Below are 20,791 nucleotides of genomic sequence, written 5' to 3'. Positions count from 1 at the left end.
TTTCAAACAGTCAGACTAGTTCTATAAAAACAGACCCCCCCCCCTTTTTAAGATTTTATTTATTTGACAGAGAGAGACACAGCGAGAGAGGGAACACAAGCAAGGGGAGTGGGAGAGGGAGAAGCAGGCCTCCTGCCGAACAGGGAGCCCGATGCTGAGCTCAATCCCAGGACCCTGGGATCATGACCTGAGCCAAAGGCAGATGCCCAACAACCGAGCCACCCAGGTGCCCAAAACAGACCCCTTTTTGCCATTTAGTGAATGATACAGAAAATAATAATTTCTACAATACATGGGTGATAATAAGAACTGACAATATAAAAAACTTTCAAGATGATAAAAAAAAAAATCACTCCCGGAGCACCTGGGTGGCTCAGATGGTTAAGCGTCTGCCTTCAGCTCAGGTCATGATCCCAGGGTCCTGGGATCGAGTCCCACATCGGGCTCCCTGCTCCTTGGGAGCCTGCTTCCCCTCTGCCTCTCTCTGTCTCTCATGAATAAATAAAATCTTAAAAAAAAAAAATTAAAAAAAAAAAATCACTCCCAATGTAACTTAAGACATCTTGAAAATTTCTATTCCAATACATGTGTATATTTATTTTAGCTAATAAAAATTAAAAATTGAGTTCCTACTTTGTGTTTATTTATCCGATGTTTATCTTTTCCTTCTGGGATGCCTTCAATCATGTCATTTTCCTCTTCTTCATCACTGTCATCAGCATTTTCTAAAAAATTGAATGTCTCAAGAACATCACCAGAGGGCCTGTCAAAGGGGAAAAAGATGAATCCAAATATTCCAATGGTTAATTCTAATATTTCTGGTTCCTATTTTAAAACAGTATTTGAAAGTAGTATAGAGATTCAAACGATAAGCTATTTATAATGTACTGCCTAAGAATTTAACCCAAGAAAATAATGTTTTGAAGATTATGTTTTCTAAAGTAAAAGTGACTGCTCTGTTAAGCTTCTCCAATGTTTACTGGCCAAAATACTTTGAGTAATTACTCTATCAAAATCTTATAGTAACGGACACTCAAATGTGGTATTATTTCTCAAAATAAAGCCATCATAAGCAAGCAAGCTAAACTTAGCATTTCTTATAGCTCTACAACCTCTTATATAGAGGCCCAAATGTCTGAAGACTAAAACCTGCCCAGATTTAAAGTTATGGGATAAATCAGATATAGCTATTCCAATCCATTTCACAGATTTTCTTACCTAGAAAACAGGATTCTTAATACACTAAAGAAATATTTTCAAGTCCTTCAGAATCATTCAATAGGTAATAATGATAATCTGTTTTAATCTACCTATAAAGTCATTTTTTAAACTGTAATCTGAATTCCTTTCTATGTACAAAAAAGGGTTTTCAAAAAGTTGTTTAAATGGCTAATAACAGGGGCCCCTGGGTGGCTCAGTCGTTAAGCGTCTGCCTTTTGCTCGGATCATGATCCCAGGGTTCTGGGATCAAGCCCCACGTCGGGCTCTCTGCTCACTGGGAAGCCTCCTTCTCCCTCTCCCACTCCCCCTGCTCATGTTCCCTCTCTCGCCATCTGTCAAAATAAATAAATAAAATCTTTAAAAAATAAAAATAAAAAAATTTCTAATAACAAAGCAAAAGAACAGTGGAAATTTCAGCCCAACACAGACTTTCACATTAAAAGTCTCTGCTCTCCCATTAACCAGATGACTGAATTTGGCCAAGTCACTTAAACCTTTTAGCCACAATTTCTTTACCTAAAACTGTTTGGGTTGAACTAGATGATCTTTTGGTACCAAAAAGAATAATCATCTAAAATTTGAAGGTTTTGCCCCTCCCTGATTGTTTCTAAGGACACAATACAATTCAGACTTTTTTTTTCTTTAAGGTGGGGAGGGAGGGGGAAAGGGAGAGGGAAAGAGAGAATCTTAAGTAGGCTCCATGCCCAGGGCAGATCCCCCATTGCAGGGCTTGATCTCAAGACCCTGAAATCATGACCTGAGCTGAAATCAACAACAGGGGCACTGGGTGGCTCTGTAGATTGAGCATCTGACACTGGATCACGTCCCATGTTGGGCTCCCTGCTCACTGGGGAGCTTCTTCGCCCTCTCCCTCTGCCCCCCTACTTGTGCTTGCTCTCTCCCTTTAGTTCTCTCCTTTTCTCAAATAAATCTTTTTTTTTTTTTTAGATTTTATTTATTCATGAGAGACAGAGAGAGAGAGAGAGAGAGGCAGAGGCAGAGGGAGAAGCAGGCTCCCTGAGGAGCAAGGAGCCCGATGCAGTACTTGATCCCAGGACCCTGGGATCATGACCTGAGCTGAAGGCAGATGCTTAACCGACTGAGCCACCCAGGTGCCCTAAATCTTTTAAAAAAAAAAAAAAAAAAAAAAAAGGAAGGGCGCCTGGATGGCTCAGTTGGTTAAGCGACTGCCTTCGGCTCAGGTCATGATCCTGGAGTCCCGGGATCGAGTCCCGCATCAGGCTCCCTGCTCGGCAGGGAGTCTGCTTCTCCCTCTGACCCTCCCCCCTCCCATGTGCTCTCTCTCATTCTCTCTCTCTCAAATAAATAAATAAAATCTTTAAAAAAAAAAAAAGGAAAGAAATGTCTGTCTCTAAAGTGAAACTCATGTTTTAAGTTTTTAAAACTGTATTTTTTTTTTAAAGATTTTATTTATTTGTCAGAGAGAGACAGAGAGCACGAGCAGGGGAAGCTGAGGCAGAAGAAGCAGGCTCCCCGCTGAGCAAGGGCCCGATGTGGGACTCAATCCCAGGACCCTGGGATCAGGACCCAAGCCCAAGGCAGACGCTTAACCGACTGAGTCACCCAGGAATCCCTTTAAAATTGTATTTCATCACAGCAATACATTTGCATGGCTTTAAAGGACAAATAGAACACAACCCATAAAAGAAAATGAATCAGACTTCCCAAAATTAAAAACTTCGTTCTTCAAAAGATACTGTTAAGAGAACTTAAAGAAAAGCCTACAGATTGGGAGAGGATATTTGCAAGTCACATATTTGATGAAGACCACCTGTGTCCAGAATATATAAAGAACGCTTAAATAACAGTAACAAAACAAAAATGGGAACATTATTCAAATAGACACTGTATCAAAAGTTACACAGATGGCATAAAATGATGCTCAACATCATCAGTCTTTAGGAAAATGAAAATTAAAGCCACCACGGACTATGAAGGGTCTGAGACTTTACCCTACTTGCATGCTGTTTCTTTTGAGATGCTTCTTTTTAGCATTCAGGATGATGGCCTTTGTGTTTTTTTTTCTTAATTAATTTTATAGTGTAATTGGGAAGAATCCTTTCAATCTGGAAACATCCTTGAAAATTAACATTCTGTAAATGTATTATAGAAAATTTCCTTTTATTACTAATTTCTTTTCAAGAGCATTTTACTTCTTCTCTCTGAACTCCTAGTCAGATGTTGGCCCTACTGAACTGATCTCTGAATTTTCCTATCTTTTCAGTCCCATTTCCTCTTTCCCCTTTTCTCTTTTCGGAGGGTGGGGGTGGGGAGGGTGATTCTTCAACGTTATCCTCTAAGTTTTATGTGGAAATTATTTCTATCACACTTTTTACTAATAGCTCTTTTTTGATTTCTGATTGAATTTTTAGGGCTTTTTAAATTCAATTAATTAACATAATGTATTATTAGTTTCAGAGGTAGAGTTCAGTGATTCATCAGTTTATATAATATCCAGTGCTCATTACATCCCATGCCCTCCTTAATGTCCACCACCAAATAACATCCTATTTGTTTTGTAGAGGTATTATCTTCTCTCAGTCTTTTCAGAAGAGTAATTATAGTTTTGAAAATCTGCTCCCTGTTTTCTTTTTGTTTTGTTTTTGTGCTCCCTGTTTTCTGAGTTCCTTTTTTCTTTGCTTCCTTGATCTCCAATTTCCGTATTAAAGTCTTTCCTAAAATGTTCACCTTTAAGAGTGAGGCACCAAAAAGCTAACTGTATGTATTAGATGGCTGAGGTTTTGCCAAAGCAGCTGGCTTCACTTCTGCATGATAGGACAGAGGCTCACCACTTCACTGGCAGATCCCAACTGTCAGTACCATTAAGTCTTTTCTATTTAATGTGATAAATTTCAACATTCTGCCTGGAAGGGGTAAGACCCATGCAAACATACCAGAAGCCAAATACTAGAAGAAAACAGGGGATTTCACTGCTCAGCTGGAGATTCAGATAATCCTTCTGTTTCCAGTCAAGTAGATTCTATCCTAGAGTTGCTTTATTTCTTAAGAAATCACAAATCATGGTTCAGCTTCACTGGAAAATATACCACCATAGGTGGAGGGGTGTTCAGCTTGCTACACAGGATAAAAGAAGAGATCTGAGATTCTAACTACCTCTTACATAAACTTTAAACCAATATTCCAATCATAACCCCCTCTAAATCCAATCCAGATGTATCTGATACCTCTAATTCCTTAGCCTTTGGAGCTTTGCTGGCATTTTATGATTTTAATTGGCTTGTTCCTTTTCTTATTATTGCTCCTGAATGTCCTTAGATTTAAGGCATGTAATATTCCTCCACATTCTTCCCAACTTCCATAATTGTTAAACTGACCCTATCTGATGTACAGTACATCCTCTCATTTTTTCTACATATTCAGTTTTTTTGTTCTTATGTGTTAATGCATCTTAAAAAGTCTTTAACTGTAATTCTAACAGAGGTTCCAGAAGGCACACAACTAAAATGTGGTTTTATTAATCCATCATGCTTAAGAAAAAGTCTTTATGGATTTTTTAACAGTTTTTTTTTTCTTTGCCAACTATTTATTTACTATCCTCTCTCACTGTAAAAAGAAAATCAACGGAGTAAAAAAATTAAAATGTCCAGATGAGGAGAAAATAAAAGAGAAGCCAAGGGCAAGGTTGGTAAGTAAAAGGCTAAAAGTCAGTGGGGGGTGGAGAAGCATGTATGCAGGGCACAAATATGGGAAGATTCCAAACACGATAAAAAGAGAAAGGGCGCAACTACTGGAGGTTCACAGGTAAATCAAACCAATTATTAAAAAGCAGCAAAGCTTTTCCCAGTTGCAAGATCTAAGAGAATTCTGTCCTCCCATGAATCCTCATAAAGTAGATGCTTTGTGACACAACGCACTATGCATGCTCAACACCCCTGCTACAATAAACCAACAAATACAAGAGTGACATTCACTCAGCAGAGTCTAGTAAATATTACTCTGGTAGGGTCACATTTCAATACAGGATACACAATATTTCATCATAGCTAGCACTTACTATGTGCCAGGCATTATTCTAAATGCTCCCCTATTAATTCGTTTCTTCTTCACATTAACCCTACCATCACTATTTTACAAGTGAGGAAACTGAGGCACAGGAAGGTTAAATATCTTGCCCGAAGTCATAGCTAATAAGTGGCAAAGTCACAATTTAAAATCCTCCTCAGAATTCAGATTCTAAACCATTAAGCATACTGCCTCTAATAATATGATCTAAAATTTACCATTGCTCTACTGTTAAACATTAAGATTGCTTCTAACTGTGGCGCCTGCGTGGCTCAGTCAGTTAAGCATCTGCCTTCGGCTCAGGTCATGATCCCAGGGTCCTGGGATCGAGCCCGCATCGGGCTCCTTGCTCAGCGGGAAGCCTGCTTCTCCCTCTCCCACTCCCCCTGCTTGTGTTCCCTCTCTTGCTGTGTCTCTCTCTGTCAAATAAATAAATAAAATCTAAGATAAAAAAATTTAAAAAAAGATTGCTTCTAACTTTTTACTATTATAAATAAGAATGTGATAAACACCCTTCTGCTAAAAACCTCAACATGTTAGATCATTTCCCTCATTCTTGGAGGAGTTTTCAAAGGCCCGAATAATAGCTGAAACACACATACTTACATTAGTGCAGATTCAGAATATGTAACCATACTCATTAAGATGGAAATCAGCCTTAAGAACAACTATTACCTAAACATCTATGGACACATGAATGGATAAAAAAAAATGTGGTATATACATGCAATGGAATATTACTCAGCCATAAAAAATGAAATTTTGTCATATGCTACAACACTGCTGAACCTTCATGACATTATGCTAAGTGAAATAAGGCGGTCAAAGAAGGACAAACACTACATGATTCCACTTCATGAAGTATTTATTTATTTATTTATTTTTTAAAAGATTTTATTTATTTATTTGACAGATTGATAGCGAGAGCAGGAACACAAGCAGGGGGAGCGGGAGAGGGAGAAGAGGGCTTCCTGCTGAGCAGGGAGCCCGACGTGGGACTCGATCCCAGGACCCTGGGATCATGACCTGAGCCGAAGGCAGACGCTTAACGACTGAGCCACCCAGGCGCCCTCATGAAGTATTTAAAGCAGTCACTCATAGAAACAAAGTTGAATGGTGGTTGCCAGGGGCTGATAGGAAGAGGAAACAGGGAGTTGCTATTTAATAGGTATAGAGTTTCAGTCATGAAAGATGAAAAAGTTCTAGAGGTGTACTCTACAACATTGTGCTTATGGTTAACAATACTGCACAGTATACTTTAAAAACTGTTAAGAGGATAGATCTCATGTGTTTTTTAAACACAACAGAAAAGAAACATATTAAGGTCTTAATCTTGCAAAGGCAAGAAGCTTTACAAGAAAATTAAGTCTGGTGTGGAGATTTAATTCAGATTCAGGTGTGCTGAACTGCAGTCCTCTAAATATTTATAAATTCTATGAACTACTTAGCCTGATTAGCTAACAAGCTTAAAAATGCATAGTACTTTGCTTTTTATCTTATACCACAAAAATATTCCATGCTTCCTGAAATCCAAAGTAAAGAAAGTAAGAGCTCTATCTGATGTCAAATGTTACTGAAGAGACCTTATTTCTCAGAAATAAAAACCCTAAAGCAAAGGCTTATGTTAACTTGAAATTTTTAGTACATGTTTTAAACAAAAGCATAATATCACGAAATACAGCTAAGGTATGAAATAATGCTAGTGTTTTTTTTTATTCTTTTTTTTTATTCTTATGTTAATCCCCATACATTACATCATTAGTTTTAGATGTAGTGTTCCATGATTCATTGTTTGTGCATAACACCCAGTGCTCCATACAGAATGTGCCCTCCTCAATACCCATCACCAGGCTAACCCATCCTCCCACCCCCCTCCCCTCTAGAACCCTCAGTTTGTTTTTCAGAGTCCATCGTCTCTCATGGTTCGTCTACCCCTCCGATTTCCCCCCCTTCATTCTTCCCCTCCTGCTACCTTCTTCTTCTTCTTCTTTCTTTTTTTCTTAACATATATTGCAGAAATAATGCTAGTTTTTAAACTATACATATTATTCATTTCTTAAGCTCTAAAGGAACTCAATGTTAGTTTCTTTCCATTATCTTTTTCTTTTCTATGTCTTTCCAGAAAACTTGTTTTCAAGGTGATATTTAGTGGGGGGAGTTAAAAAAAAAAAAAAGTTCTACCTACTTATTAATACCTTGATTTATCAAGTCTGTATTAACCAAAGGTACATCTGATAGAAAACATCAAATTTTGATGAGGACATGAAGAAATTTCTGGTGGGAATGTAAAATAGTTTTAGCCACTTTGGAAAAGAGTTTGGAACTTCCTCGACAAGGTAAACACAGAGTTACCATATGACTCAAAAATTCCATTCCTGAGTATAAACCCCAAAAAACTGAAAACATGGACACCAGTGTTCAAAGTAGCATTAGTCTCTATTTCAAAATGTAGAACCAATCCACAAACCCAACAAATGGACAAGGAATGGATGAACAAAATGTGATATAACCATAGAACAGAATATTATTTGGCAATAAAAAGGAATGAATCACTGACACACGGATGAAGCCTAAAAAATATTATGCTAAGGTAAAGAAGCCACTCACAAAATAACCATTTATATGAAATGTTCAGAATAGGGAATCTATAGAAACATAAAGTAGATTAGTGGTTACCTAGGGTTGGTGGTGAAAGGAATGCAGGGGAGAATGGGGAGTGTTGGCTAGTGAGAATGGGGTTCCTTTTGGGGATGAGTATTTTCAAAACTAAGACTATGATGATGGCTGAGAGACTCTGAATATCCTAAAAACAAACTACATATTTTAAATGGCAGAAATGTATAGTATGTGAATTTTATCTCAGTAAAGACATTAAATTTTAAAAAGTATAACTGGTGGCTTTCTGAGCCCAAACATAACACAAAACCTTGTTTCTTTCATACTTGTGTGTAAGTAACCATTGCTAGTCCAGTTATAGAGTACCATTATAATTTATTGAAAATACCCTAGCAAAAATTTAAATCAGGATGTTAAAATAGCTCTGAACTACATGAAATTACTCTCAAATTGAAATTTAAATTTTGCACCTATTTCAGAACTATAGCCAATTTCCTGGTATCACAACTTAAGATAGATCAATTTAAAAAGCACCTAAACAGAAAATTTCTTTGCCCATGGTACCATGTAGGAGGGGAAGTCTTTAAATCTGAACTCTACCTGCTTTAAAAATTGTTAACAGTAGTAACAAGAAATTAAAGAGATTCACAGTACCCATTATATAAGCAATGTTAACCTATAAGTACAGGTCATACCTTTTGATTTCTTGTCCTTTTTGCTTAGGAGATTCACCTCCATTCAGGATCTGTTCTAAGTTCTTTGTTTCTACTGATCCATTTGGTTCTGAATTGGATAGTCCAAGTAATGACCTTACCCGCTGAGACCGTACATCTAATATTGTATCTGTGTAACCTACTTCCTGAAGATATCTATAAGAGAAAATTTAAAATGTTAAATCTCATATATTAATACCTGCAAACTTGTTAACTCAAAATCGTATCAAGGAATTTCAGAAAAGCCCATAACCCTATAAAATATAGTCTTCCTTTGCCTCAAAACTTTCTTCTCTATAGACTAGTTCCAATTCTAAGAGAACAAGGCTAATTACTAACTGAAATTTAATTAAGAAAGCATACAGTATGGCTAACACTAATTAAGGGCCAATTATCCTGAAGCCTAAAAAGCCCAAGAACCTTAAAAAGCTTTAGGAGTTGATGATATATGTTACTTTAAAAAAAAAAAAGTCCACAAAGTGGTAAAGAATGAGTAGAACTAAACCTCAGAACTGTGACATGCTAAGTTTAAACCTGGGTTCTTGACCAGAGGATGATGCACAGGTTAGTTCTCCCTCTAGGATCTAAAATCTGGTACTGAAACTTTCTGTATATCTAATCTAGGATCCAGGATGAGACCTGAAAAGAAGAAAGGGACCAGATTATGACATAATATATAATGGGTCATGAATGGCTTTGTGGGATAAAGAATCTCTAAAGTATTTGACAGGCTAAGGATGTTAAAAGGAGTCTTAGACACTACTGGAAAAGAACAAAAGATTTTTACATGAAAACTAACAACAGGGAGACTGGTTAGGACACTAACACAGCAAGAAATAAAACTGAAGAGAATAAACGTGAGAAAAATAAGCAAGATATAATCTTAGAGACCTGGTGCACAAATAAACATGGTAGGGGCGCCTGGGTGGCTCAGTTGGTTAAGCGACTGCCTTTGGCTCAGGTCATGATCCTGGAGTCCCCGGATCGAGTCCTGCATCGGGCTCCCTGCTCAGCGGGGAGTCTGCTTCTCCCTCTGACCCTCCCCCATCTCAAGCTCTCTCTCTCTCTCTCATTCTCTCTCTCAAATAAATAAATGAAATCTTTAAAATAAAAAAACAACTAAACATGGTAGCAGAATGAAAGGAGATACAAGAATTTTAGAAAAATTTTAGGTTTCTAGCTTAGATGGTGGTTCTATTCAATGAAATGAAAAATAAAGTGTCCGAATCTGGTTTATAGGGTACCTAACAGATAATCATGTCGTATCTACAAAAGTGACATTTATTAGGCACAATAATAAGAAAGGTCAAAGAGATTGGACTCAGTATACAGATTTGGGAGTCATCAGTGTTTGATGGTATTTAAAGCCATGGATTTAAATGAAGTTACCCTGAGAAAAAGCTCTAGAACAGAAAGCCTGGGGACACAGACATCTAAAGGGCTAGAAAAATAAGAGAAAATAAAAGAAAATAAAAGCAAGCACTTGAGAAATAAGGGTAGGAAATGACAGCGGGGAGTAAGTAAGAAAAAAGAGCTCAAAAAAGAATGAATAGTTAATGTCAAATATTTCCAAAAGATTAAATAGGAACAAAAAAGGTTTCTTAAGTATGTTTGTGAGTAGCTTCAATGTAGTATCAAAGTGGAAAACAGAGTACACAGCTGAGAAATGAACAAGGAAGACTACGGAAATAAACTGTCAGAGAAAGATGTGGAGAGACAGAATATTAATCCAGGCAATAACATTAGGCTTTTATAAGAGAAATACTGTATAAGTGATTTCTCTACAGCTACTGTACTCTTCTAACTGCAATTCTCTTTTGGGGGGAACAGCTGCCAGCACACTCTAACCATGCGGCAGTGTGAATGAGCAGCCAAGATCTCACACAACTAGGTAAAAATAACTGACTCATGGGCGTTTATTTGATCAAGTTAAGCCAATTCTGACTAAAACAGGGGGTCCCCTGCCATCTGGAGAAAAGTGGTTTTCAGTAGAAAACACTGTAACTGATACACAGAGAAGAAAACCAGAGAATAAGAACATATCATGGGTGTTTCCATTCCCTGAGAAGTCCTCAGGTATATGTTGGCTCTTGTCTTCCGGATACTCAGTTATTCAGCACTTTCCTCAATTCTGCTAGCATCCTTCCAAAGAATAATCTGTTTTCACTGAAGTTTGTTCAAGTTTTAGTCACTAAGAGTTTGGACTGATAGTTTCAAGAGTTTGAATGAAACACCAGAAACTAAAGTGATAAATATGAGGTTTAAATACATCTACAGAAAGGAAAGCAAAAAGTTAAGGAGTTCTCACCTGAAAGCCTTCATATTTTCAGTGAAGTAGAACCTGAGGTGCTCTAATGAGTAAGGGAGAATGGGCTGAGATAGGGTAAAAGTTTAGAGTATCTACTGAGGTATAATGGGAGCAGGACATGACCGGGGTTATGGAAAAAGGCTCTCTGTAATGTTTGTACAGGAAACCATGAATATGTAGGGGCATTCAGAGGACTCTGTGATTTTTCTCCAAGATTTAATTAGAAACAGAAGCAGCAGACAGCAAGACTGAACTAGGGCTGAGATACTGCAGGTATAGTAAAATGACTGGTGGGAGAGGGGTAAGAGAGGGCAGCAAGAAAGCTAGGGGTCCTAGCAAAAGGGTGATGAATGATGGGGTCTAAGGTGGAGCTAGGTAAAAATAAAAACAAGAAAAGCCGACATCAACAAATAAACAAAGTAAAACCAACCAGAGCTCAAGGAGCTTAAGGAGAAAATGAAGTAGCCAAGAATCTAAAGATCAAGGTAAGGTCAGAGGGCAAATAACATGGGAGTTGGGGGTGGAAAAGGCGGAATATAAGACAAGTGTTGGATCATGGAATATTCCAGAGTAGGGTAGTTCTAGGTAGTAACAAGATCAAGGGTCTGATCACATTTCACAGGGTTACTGAAGTAAAGCTAAACATGTATAGAGTTGAGAAGGTTGAATAATTGTAAATCACTCAGGCTATCAGTAGTACACAGGTACCAAAGCTTTAAAAATATAAGACCGAAAAACAGATAAAAGACAGTAAGTAAAATATGCCACACAATTACTTATAATACAGCAAAGAATTCAAACATCAAAAAGTTTCCTCAAAAATTCAAGTAAAAGTAGGATTTGGCAAGCCACTTATGAAAGGTTTCAGATAACCAGTTAAATTCCTCTATAAACCAGTAACACTCCCACTTAAACGCAAGTCTGTGAATTCTGCAGTGATGGGAATGAGAGCATCCACAAGTATGAACTCTATATTGTTTTTGTTCTCACCTTCCAGTCATCCAGTTTTTATGACATTCTACCCCACAAATAAGAAAACATCATCATCCTGAGCAGTGTTCAAAGGAACATTCAGAGGAGACAAACTTTAAAAAGATCGAATAGTCTAATAAAGAGAGCAATTTGAAAACTCTACACACTGTCCTATAATCACCAAATAATTTTTCACTTGCAAAGTGATTGAATAGAAGCACTTTCATACCTAGATCCTTAAAGAAAGCTGAAAATGAACCATTACTTACTGTCTTAACAGCTGTCTGCCTTGCTTCCATGTTAACTGGCTATTCTGAGGTGCTGTGGGAGCTTCTGTGTCTTTGGTTTCTTCTAAAAATTAACACACACACACAAAAAGATGATTTCATACCCATTATTTCAACTCTTGAGAAAATATTGTCGAAGTTCTCTCAGGGATAAATTCCCACAAAATATAACTATTTTATAAAGGACAGAAATAAATGAACAACTATTATTTACTGTGGGTCACTCATTTTAAATGTGTTTATCCCAATCAACACTCAGGTACAACCCTCCTTGTTTTAAAATTGGGAAAACCCAAGAGTACATCAACTATTCTACTAGAGATTCAAAAACCAAAAGACTAGGCTTTGAAATGAAATGCTAAAAAGTAATTTTTTTTTTTAACTACCAGAATTCTGCTGGGTTGAATGCTTTCAAAAATAAAAAGCTATATTTAATATTTACTTAAGCTATTCAAAATCAACACTTAGGAAACCTAGTATATATAAAACTACTGAATAACTTAATTTTGAATCTGTACCAGTTAACTTTAAGTCTATATCATAACATTTTATATAATCAATTTCATTTTAAGAACTAAAACTTAAGGGGTGCCTGGGTGGCTCGGTCGTTAAGCATGTCTGCCTTCGGCTCGAGTCATGATCCCAGGGTTCTGGGATCAAGCCCCGCGTCGGGCTCCCTGTTCTGAGGGAGCCTGCTTCTCCCTCTCCCACTCCCCCTCCTCTCCCACTCCCCCTGCTTGTGTTCCCTCTCTCGCTGTCTCTCTTTCTCAAGTAAATAAATAAAACCTTTAAAAAAAAAAAAAAAAGAACTAAAACTTAAACCAGAAAATAGTTTCTACTACAAGTAAAAAGTCATATATTATTCTGGAATAAAAGTATACACATTAAGAGAGAGTTTAATAAATACTATAGGGGGTCTAGGTGGCTCATGTCGGTTAAGCATCCAACTCTTGATTTCGGCTCAGGTCATAATCTCAGGGTGGTGAGATCGAGCCCCAAGCCAGGCTCCCCACTCAGTGGGGAGTCTGCTTCTCTCTTTCTCCCTCTCCTGCTGGCCCCTCTCCCCACTCTCTCTCTCTCAAATAAATAAATACATCTTTTAAAAAAAAATACTATAATCTGAAGTGAGTCAAATTCTCAGTAAGTATCCCTAGAGAGATTTAAAACTATGTATCAGCACTAATGATATCACAGAAATATTTTCCTATAAAGTCCCATTATGAAAATAAAGCAGAGAAGAGAGGATCATAGAAGATCAGCCCTCACACTGAATGTTGACAACCCTTACCATGGCTCACAGTTGTTGGGCTCCTAGACTCCTCACAGTCATGAGAACAAATACTGGTAGCAGGCATTACTTCTCTAAGCCTAACAATCCCATTATTAACATCTTTTCATTCTTACCCTGAACACAGGAATTTCTAAGATTTCTAGAAATAATTATTTCACCCTAATAGCCTACTTTTCTATTTATAATTTTTTCTATTTATACCATTTGTTTACTGTGTAATTACATATAATACATAACCACTGGAGAAAAAAATACATTTTTAGAAGGAACTATAACTGCCCCAAATCCTATCACCAAGTGTTAGTACTTGAGAATTTATCAATCCCTATTTTTCATCTCAAAATACATAAACTCCTTTCTTAAAAAGGGGGGGGGGGCAATGTGTGCACTGTACTATAAGCTGCTTTTGACAACATATTTCAACATTCTCTTGATGGCAATAGATTAATATCATAAAATTATTCCATAGAAAGTATATTTAATTTAACTAGTCAACTAATGTTGACATTAGTTTCCACTTTTCCCTATTATAAATAATGCTGCTAAGGATATCCTTGAAGTACAACAGAAGCATACAGCTCAATGAATTTTTTAACACACCAATATAACCAGTTCCTCAATGAAGAAAAAAAACATTTATCAGCACCCTGAAAGCTTTCCTTGTGCCCTCTTCCAATCACTAGACACTCCAAAAGGATATCAATACTATCCTGATTTATAAAACCTAGATTAATTTTTGAACTTTATATTCATGAAAATCATTTATATCAATTTTCACACTGTCAGATGTAGTTACGAGTTTGTTCATTTTTGTTGCTAAAGAGCATTCCACTATGCTAAAATATCACACAGTATTATGTACCCATTCTAACACTGCAGGTCACTCAAGTTGTTTCCAGATTTTTATTACAAGATACTATATACAAGCCTTATGATGAACATATGTAAGCCTTTTAAGGAGTAGAATACCTAGAAGTAGAATTATTGGGCCACAGAGCACGCTGCTAGGGCTATGTTCCCTTTAGTATCACCGACAAACCACTTTTAGAGCAGTTCAATCAATTTTCAATCCCAACAGGTTGTTCTAAATCCTCATCAACACTTGACCTTTCTCTTTTGTATTTTATTTTAGCCATTCTGGTAGGTGTCTAATTGTATACACTGTACTTCGGTTGTATTTCCTCAATAACTAATAAAATTGAGTCTCATTTCATCTACTTATTGGCCATTTGGATCTCTTCTCTTATGGGCTGCCTTTTCAAGTCTTTTGCCTATTTTTCTACTGTTAGATTTTTTTTCCCCCCTAAATGTATGAAAAAGAGCTCTTTACATATTTAGATACATAGGGTTAAACCAGTTTAGGATACATACACATATTGGTATTACTGAGGCACAGGTATAAAAACATGCATATCTTGTACTTCTGTCAAGACAATATTTTACATATTTTTTTACATTTTGATTTATTTTGTGTATATATAAAAGACAACACTAATTTAATGTCTATCTCAATCCATACTTTGATGTAATTTTATTCCATTTTGTTTTCATGTTGTATTTTGCCCATCCCTTCGTTGTTTTCCCCTGCTCAACACCATGAAGTTTTTCTACATCAATAAAAGCAATCTATGTTGCTATTATTGTTCCCATAAATAAAATACTTGGATGTCATTGTATTCCTCATTTTAAGGAAGTTTTAATAGTTAAATTTATATAGATAAAAAGAGTTGTTTTTAATCTTACCTCAGTTGTAGGCAGTAGAGATTTATCTGCTAATGATCTGTTTTATACAAGTTGTTGTACTGAGACCAGCTAACCAATTCTGACTCTAGCTCCAGGAACAATGCAGCTGCAACTAGCCACCTTCCTCACATTTACGAAGACCAAGTTAGGGGGGGATAGCCCTCGAGTTAGAAAATGAATACTTATTTTGTGAATATTCTAACCATATTAGAAAGAAAAGGAGTCAAAGAAAAGTTCTGAATTCATTAGGTTGTGTGAAGCCACTCTACTCCCTCTAACTGCAATAAGACTACTGTAGTAAACAAGGCCCAAAATATATACTTTCCATCTTTTTATCACTTATTGTTGCTTTTCCAAGGATTAGGCCACAATACTGTTCCCTACTATCAAAGTGAACCTTCATAATCACTGAAAAGCCAGACCAAAGGAAACCCATGCAGGACGCTTGGGTGGCTCAGTCAGTTAAGCATCTGCCTTCAGCTCAGGTCATGATCCCAGGGTCCTGGGATCCAGCCCCGCATCTGGCTCCTTGCTCAGTGGAGAGTCTGCTTCTCCCTCTGCCTGCCTTTCTCTTTTTCTGTCTCTGACAAATAAATAAAATCTTAAAAAAAAAAAGGAAACTCATGCTGCTCTTATTTTTTTTCTTAATTTTATATATATGCCAACAACCTGAAGATATAAATGGTAAAATTAGTAAGTGGAGAAAAATTAAATCAACTGCAGGTTGTATGTATGAAGTGTTTTGCCAAGTTCTAAGTACTTAACATTAAACTTAATATTAAATTAATAGTATTTAATATTAAACTAAAAACCAATTAAATTTTTAAAATTTACTCTGCCACCTAACTAAAAAAAAATCCCTACGTAAGTTTTATTTTCCCTACCATATATGCTTTGACTTTATTAGATATGGTACAACTATAGGAGAGGAAAAATTGCATATCCAAATAAAGAAACACTTTTTTCTTGTCTTAGTAACCAGCACCCAAGAACAGCACAGAATTCAATCTGACTGCACCATCAAAATGTATATATGAATTCTAAATATACCTGAAATAAGAAACTGATAATATTCCCAGTATTGTATAATATAAATCAAAATAATCCTCATTTATTATTAGATGTTTAGACGACTCAAACTGTATTGCTTCTCAGCCTTTTGGTTAAGATCAAGTGTAAACTACTCAAACTGTAATCATATAGAACCGTCAAGTTATCATTAAACTGTTACCCTTTTCCTATATCCAGCCATCTCTTCCCAGCATAACTGTTCATCAGATACTACTCTCACCCTCAATATCCATTCATTTAATTTAGTGCAAGATGCAAAATTTAGTATAGTTGCAAGATGAAGTGAAGGTTTTTTTTTTTCCTTCTCTTAACCTTATTTGGCTGCCTATGAGGTTTCCAAATTCAATCAAATTTCCAATTTTCAGAATTAAACTGTATTAATCACAGCTTCTCCAGTTAAAAAGAACTTTGTAATAATAAAAAATTAAGCTCATATGGGCTAAGAATTACCTACAAGTATAGAAGGAACTGTTTCATTACCTTTCACCTCTAATTAATACCAAAAATGCACCCACAATTTTACAAAGGTTTCAACACAAGGAAAACAGGATAAATAGCCTCAGGATTGAGATGTAGATAAAACTACTTACTTTATTCATTTATTATTTTCGCAAAACACTAGATAATATTACAGTAGTCAACCATTTGACTAACCAATGCTATCAAAGCAAAATGAGGATGAAGAAAACATGTCTGTTACATAAAAATGAGCTTAAACCAATTTTTCTTGAATTGGGTCAGAAGGTTAACAGAAGAATCAAGTTTACCTGATTCAAAAGTTGGCATTTTCAAATCACCTTGGTTCAGTTCTGTGCCATATTTTAATTTGTGATATTTTGCCCTGAAAATTCAATAATAAATTGTTGAAAGAGAATATTTTCTCCTTTTCTACACAGTTAAGACTGGTATACATTTCTCTAATAACAAATAAAACATAATATGAATGTCTGTTTTTAAGCTTTACTTGCAAAGGAAGTTAGGAAAAAAGGTGCACTGCTGTGAAAGAAAAAAATGTAAATTACCCAATTAACATATACACCTGAGTAAAGATAATTTTTTCCTGATCTTTAAAGAAAAAAAAAAAATCCCAAAACTTAGGTTCCATAACAAAAGACGAAAATTATTTCAATTTTAAAGATTTAAATCTTTTCTTTTCCCATTATAAGAATCAAATCAAAGTATCATCTTGTATTTTGGGCAGGGTTTCATTTCTTTCAAAGAGCTTTCTTTTTTTAAAGGAGATTATTAATCTCTTTTATTTATGCATATTTTTTAAGATTTTATTTATTTATTTTCCATTCAGTACATGCCCTCTTTAATACTCATCACCAGGCTAACCCATCCCCCCCACCCCCCTCCCCTCTAAACCCCTCAGTTTGTTTCTCAGAGTCCATAGTCCCTCATGGTTCGTCTCCCCCTCCGATTCCCCCCACTTCAAAGAACTTTTAAATATACTGTACACTAGTATTAAAAAAAATATTGTTCTATTACCAAATGAGGTACACATACCTTTCTTGTTTTAATGCATACTCTAACATCTTTATTCTTCTTACTAAATCCTTCTTCAAGTTTTCTTGACCTTTTCTTTCTCCTTGCAAAAATGCTATCCGGGCCTAAAAATATAGAAAATTCATTTATTTTCATTTTTTCCTAACAATACATAGGGAACCAAAAATAAGAAAACGTGACAGAAAGTTTTAAAATTCATAGAAACAGTCAACCAAACTTTGTTAGTAACACAATTATTTTAAAAATAAGCATGACTATAAATCAGCAATTTGCTTACAATCTTAAAGTCTTTAATATTAGTAATTTTTACATAACCATAAAAGGAAATCTTATACATAAAAATTGAACTTACTTCCTAACATATAAGTCACAAAGAACTAAAAACTATTATTTTCATAAATAGATAAAATATTTTTACCAAAATGAGATACTGGTTGTTTCAAAAAACAGTAATAATACCTCAAAAGCATTTTATGAAATACTTAAAAATTTATAATCTTTTCTATTCTACCCACCCACTCCAAATTCTTTCAATTCTTGAAACAACACCACAGTATTGCAAATAGTTTAAGTAAAGCCACCAATGTTCAAAGAACTCATTACTTTCTCTTGTCATTTTTCTACTGTGAGAGGAATTTTTTTCATTTTAATTGCCTTATTTCCTATGAGAGGTAACTCTCTTATCTTTTTCTGGCCCCTCCTGTCATGTCAGTCCCCTTTATACACCCAACACTAAAGAGTAATGTTTAAAGAGACTAGCATCTGTGTGGAGACATTTGCCATTATGCACATGATAACAATAAAATTAACTTCCACATAGAGGAGAATGCTCTTGCTGAGATAACCTATAGATGTATTTGTTGATTAAGAAAAAGGAAGCTACTTAGTAACCTAAATCACGATTAATGGAATCAGAACACATGAATTCAGCTGAATGATGTAACCCATTCAGTTAGGATCTGTTCATTTCTATAAAAGAAATAGCCAACAGACCAGCTAAATCAAACTGATTAATAAAAACATAGGACTATTAAATGCCCACTGCCATCAAAACGAGCTCTTCTCTATTATCCTTTTTTTTTTTTAAGATTTATTTTATTTATTTGAGAGAGAGAGAGAAAGAGAATGAGCACAAGCAGGGGAGAAGAGCAGAGGGAGAGGGAGAAGCAGACTTCCCCTTCAGTAGGGAGCCTGATTCCAGACTAGATCACAGGACAGAGATCATGACCTGAGCAGAAGGCAGAGGCTTAACCAACTGAGCCACCCAGCTGTCCCTCTATTATCCTTTAAAAAAAACAAAAACAAAAACACAAAACATGAGGGGCGCCAGGGTAGCTCGGATCAGTTAAGCTAAGCACTGGACTCTTGATGATCTCAGGGTCGTGAGATCAAAACGAGCTTAAGATTCTTTCTCTCTCTCTCCCGCCCCCCCCCACCACTGCTTACTCTCTCTCTCTTTCACTCTCTCTGAAATAAAAAAGAAAAAGAAATCATCTATAACTCCTTAACACCTGAGATGTTAGCTACATAACACTTCCAAATACAAATTTCAAAACAAAAACAAAACGTCTAGGAGGGATGGTAACTATTCAGAAGCTAACAGTCTAATATCCTAAAGAGAAAAGTTTGACTCTTGAGCCACAAAGCAAAAGCGAAACGTCAATTTCATCACACAGCCTCAAGAAATTCTAAGTTTTTTGCCTGCATCAACTTTCTTTTTTTTCACCACAGTAAATGCAGTCACCATCCATTGTCACCATACAACACCCTTACAGTATTGCTGACTATATTCTCTATGGGGACTTTTCATTCCCTAACTTATCCATTCTGTAACTGGAAGTTGTACCTCTTTTTTTTTTTTTTTTAATTCATTCGAGACACAGAGATACAGAGAGAGAGAGCACGCATGAGCAGGGGGAGAAGCAGTGGGAGGGGGAGAAGCAGGCTCCCTGCTGAGCAGGGAGCCCAGTGTGGGGCTCATTCCCAGAACCCTGGGATCATGACCTGAGCCGAAGGCAGACGCTTAACCACCTGAGCCACCCACACGCCCCTGGAAGTTGTACCTCTTAAACCACTTCACCTATTTTGTCCATCCGCCCAACGGCCTCACCTCTGGCAACCACCAGTTCTCTGTATTTATGATACTGTTTCTATTTTTTGTTTGTTCAATTTACTTTGTTTAGATTCCATATAAAAGTGAGATCATATAGTATTTCTCTTTCTTTGGCTTATTTCACTTAGCAGAATACCTTCTAGGTCCATCAATGTTGTCCCAAATGGCAAGATCTCATTCTTTTTATGGCTGAGTAATATTACATTGTGTAATATTCCTTCATCTTTATCTGTTCAACTATCAATGGCTAATTAGGTTGTTTCTGTACCTTGGCTATTGTAAATGCTGCAACGAACACAGGGGTGCATATATTTTTTCCAATTAGCATTTCCAATGTGGGGCTTGATCCCAGGACCCAGGATCATGACCTGAGCCTTTGTTTAACTGACTGAGCCACCTAAGCGCCCCAGAACCATCCTTGTACTGACTTCAAAGAAAAAAAAAAAAAAGCAGAAACCATTATCACATACTATAAAAGCATTATGTGACTCCAATTTCCAGATCTTATAAGCATACTGTTATTAGCAGTGGAAAAAGATGAAAAAAGCTTATTTTATTCTGCTTCTTAAAAAGCAGTAATCAGGGGCGCCTGGGTGGCTGAGTCGGTTAAGCGTCTGCCTTTGGCTCAGGTCATGATCCCTGAGTCCCAGGACTGAGTCCTGCATTGGGCTCCCTACTCAACAGGGGTCTGCTTCTCCCTCCCTCTGCTTCTTTCTTTCTCTGTCAAATAAATAAGTAAAATCTTAAAAAAAAAACAGCAATCAGTGATTTTCCAATGAGAAAGGCACTGAAACTAAGTGAAAGTCTCAAGGTCCTCTAAAGGATTAAAAAAAAAAAAACCTAAACAGTGGCAATGTTTCCTATTAGAATCTTACACTGTTGTCTATGTGCTACTGAAGCAGA

General features: G+C 36.4%; 1 protein-coding gene across 4 annotated transcripts in view; it reads right to left on the bottom strand.

The window, feature by feature from the left end:
* Positions 1-20,791, bottom strand: part of STRN3 (striatin 3) — a 106,826-nt gene that overhangs the window by 40,023 nt on the left and 46,012 nt on the right. For all 4 annotated transcript variants that reach the window (XM_034993829.1, XM_034993830.1, XM_034993831.1 and 1 more), the window contains exons 2-6: positions 17,776-17,879; positions 17,034-17,107; positions 12,144-12,225; positions 8,577-8,750; positions 634-763 (exon numbers count right to left, since the gene is read on the bottom strand). In XM_034993829.1, coding sequence (XP_034849720.1) covers positions 634-763; positions 8,577-8,750; positions 12,144-12,225; positions 17,034-17,107; positions 17,776-17,879 — 564 coding nt within the window. The remainder of the gene's footprint in view (positions 1-633; positions 764-8,576; positions 8,751-12,143; positions 12,226-17,033; positions 17,108-17,775; positions 17,880-20,791) is intronic.

The sequence above is a fragment of the Mirounga leonina genome, unplaced genomic scaffold (genome assembly GCF_011800145.1).
Source record: "Mirounga leonina isolate KUSES-001 unplaced genomic scaffold, KU_Mleo_1.0 Mir_91, whole genome shotgun sequence".
Lineage (NCBI taxonomy): Eukaryota > Metazoa > Chordata > Mammalia > Carnivora > Phocidae > Mirounga > Mirounga leonina.
Note: the sequence above shows the minus strand (reverse complement) of the source record. Positions and strands in the feature narration are given on the sequence as shown.